General features: G+C 43.0%; 1 protein-coding gene across 1 annotated transcript in view; it reads right to left on the reverse strand.

Annotated features, from left to right (window-relative positions):
• LAMA1 (laminin subunit alpha 1) overlaps positions 1–2746 on the reverse strand; it is a 165786-nt gene that overhangs the window by 86182 nt on the left and 76858 nt on the right. Inside the window, exon 18 of the mRNA XM_012558209.1 lies at positions 863–969. Coding sequence (XP_012413663.1) covers positions 863–969 — 107 coding nt within the window. The remainder of the gene's footprint in view (positions 1–862; positions 970–2746) is intronic.

The following is a 2746-nucleotide window of genomic DNA, read 5'->3' on the forward strand; positions in this document are numbered from 1 at the left end:
AGAGGCATTCATTTTACATCCTTTTATTGGTCATTTTCATCAAGCAATTTAAATACTATTTTCAGTTTCTAAACTACATACTTTTCTAGAAAAGGTTGATCAATGTTTTCCTACATATTAAATTTAATCTGGAACTACGCTGTTGTGGTTGTTAGTGACAGTCAAGTTGGCCCCTGATTCACGGCAACCCCATGCTCAACAAGATCGGACCATTTCGATCCAGGGAATTTCACTGGCTGATTTTTCAAAAGTAGATTGCCAAGTCTTTCTTGCTAGTCTGTCTTAGTCTGGAAGCTCTGCTGAAACCTGTTCAGTATCATATAAACACGTAGTATTAATGTCCATTTTATACCATGTTTTCACCAGTTTCCACAGTGAATTCAGTGTTATCCTGGACCAGAGCTTCTATACCTGAATGTGTATACAAATCACCTGGGTTAAAGTAGATTCTAATTCAGTGGGTCTGAGATGGGGTCTGAAATTCTGCATTTCTCAAAAGCTTCTCGGTGATGTCAACACTGCCGGTCCACAGACAACACTTTAAGGAGCAAAATCTTAGACCTTTTTTTTCTTTTTCTCTCCATTCCCATTCTACCTTCGTTTTGATAATTAACCCAAATCAATTCGAAATACAGCTAGCCTTGGCAAATAGCTACACAGCTGAGCTAAAAGTATTATGTACAATAACTATCATTTCATTTAAGAAAAATATTTGATTACGTTTGCTTGTAGCATGTGTCGGATATGCTTTCTTTGACTGAAGGGCCAGGTTGGGTTCTCTTTCTGTTCGGGGAAACGATCAGGGAGTTCTCCTGAGAAACCTACTGCAGGTTTGTTAATGTTTTCTCAGGCATGGGTTAACCATCCCTCTGAGGGACCGACCGCCTTATTGGTGCAGCGCATATGTGAAGGGGCGAGAGCGCTCATCTCCTTGGAGAAGAAAAACACCTCGTGATTGGAGACAGAAAGCTAGAAGGACCCAAGGTACTTACACTGCATTCCATGCCCCTCTCTGTTCTAACGTATGCTAAGCTGCAGGACAAGAAAGTGGTTTCTCCTTGGAATAAAGAGCACAGGGCTCGGAGAAAAGAATTGGGGTGCTAAGAATAAGCAGAACCTTCTCTCTAACGAACTGTAAATAGGTAGTTAACTCCTGGAAGCTGGGTAGCTGTATACAAGCCCAAGGGCTATGAACAGTTACATAAAAGGAAGAATTAAAGGTTTCTCTTTATAATAGAAAAGAACAAAGTTATATTAAACAGATAAATTACTCTACCTAGTTTTCATATGTACTTAAATCCAACCTAAAATTGTATTATTTTTAACAACCCCCCCCCCACTTATTGTTTAAAAACGGAAAAATAGTAACTTCACAGTGGGAAAACCTGGCAGACAACACCTTACCCAAATGGCCAAGGTTAACATCACCAGGAACTATACATATTGACATCACGTGCCCCAGATATGCGGAGTCCCTGGGTGGCACAAGTGGTTAAATGCGCAACTATTAGTTGAGAGGCTGGCCGTTCAAACCCACCCACAGGTGCCTGGGAAGACAGGCCTGGCAATCTGCTTCCAAAAGCCCACAGCCTTGAAAATCTTATGGAGCAACTGCACACAGGTCTCCACGAGTCAGAATCAACTTGAAGGCATTGAACAACAATAACAACGAGGCTCTGACCTGATGTACTTAGAAGGGCACTCTGGTGGCTCGGTGCTGGAATGCTCGCATTCCACGCAGGAGACCTGACATGGACTTTCAATTCCTGGCCAAAGCACCTCATGTGCAGCCACCACCCATCTGTCAGTGGTGGTTGGAGTGTTGCTGAACAGGTTTCAGGGAAGCTTCCAGACTACGATGGACTAGGAAGAAAGGCCTGGTGATCTACTTCAGAAAATCTGCCAGTGAAAACCCTATCACGATAGTCCGACCCCCAACCAGTCATGGGGATGGTGTGGATCCAAAAGAGTTTTGTTCCATTGTGCGTGGGATCACTATGAATCAGGGGGCCAACTCAACAGCAGCTGATAACAACAACAGAAGGGCACATCCCCTCCATGTTTTCTTGTAAAAATGCGTACCCTCAGTCTAACCATGAGAAAGCATCAGACAAGTCCTAGCTGAGGAAACAACCAGTTCTCTTCCTAAGTGCCAGTCATGGAAGATAAGGAAAGACTGAAGAACCTTCACAGGTTGGAGGGCACGAAGGAGACAAGGCCACTAAATGCATCGTGGGAGCCTGGATTTCATCCAGAACAGAGGAGGGACATGAGTGGGAAACCTGATGAAATCTGAATAAAATCGTAGCTTAGTTAACATAACTGTGCCAATGTTCGTTTCTTAGGACTGATAATGGTACTTTGGTTATACACAGGAACTCTCTGTACTCCTTTTGCAACTCTTCTGTAAGTCTAAAATTCCCACAAAAATATTCTAAAGCGATAAAAATTATGATGATTTATTTTACTTAGCGCTTTAAGGCCAGTAGCTAAAGTTAAATATATACTAATAAAAGCACGTGAAATCTAACTCTTCCCACCTAACTGTAACTGAAGGCCCATCCTGCTGACTCCCCCTCAAATGTTGGCAGAAGGGCTGAGAGGCTGGTCCTGCGAACCCAACAGCAAAGGGAAGAGGCACAAAAAAGCTACCACCTCATCCAGTAGTTGCAAGCTGTTCATCTGAAGAAACTGATCCTACAGAGATTGCGTCTGTGTGCAAAGCATCCTTCACGCAATTCCTACC

Source organism: Trichechus manatus, unplaced genomic scaffold (genome assembly GCF_000243295.1).
Source record: "Trichechus manatus latirostris isolate Lorelei unplaced genomic scaffold, TriManLat1.0 scaffold00146, whole genome shotgun sequence".
Taxonomy (NCBI): Eukaryota; Metazoa; Chordata; class Mammalia; order Sirenia; family Trichechidae; genus Trichechus; species Trichechus manatus.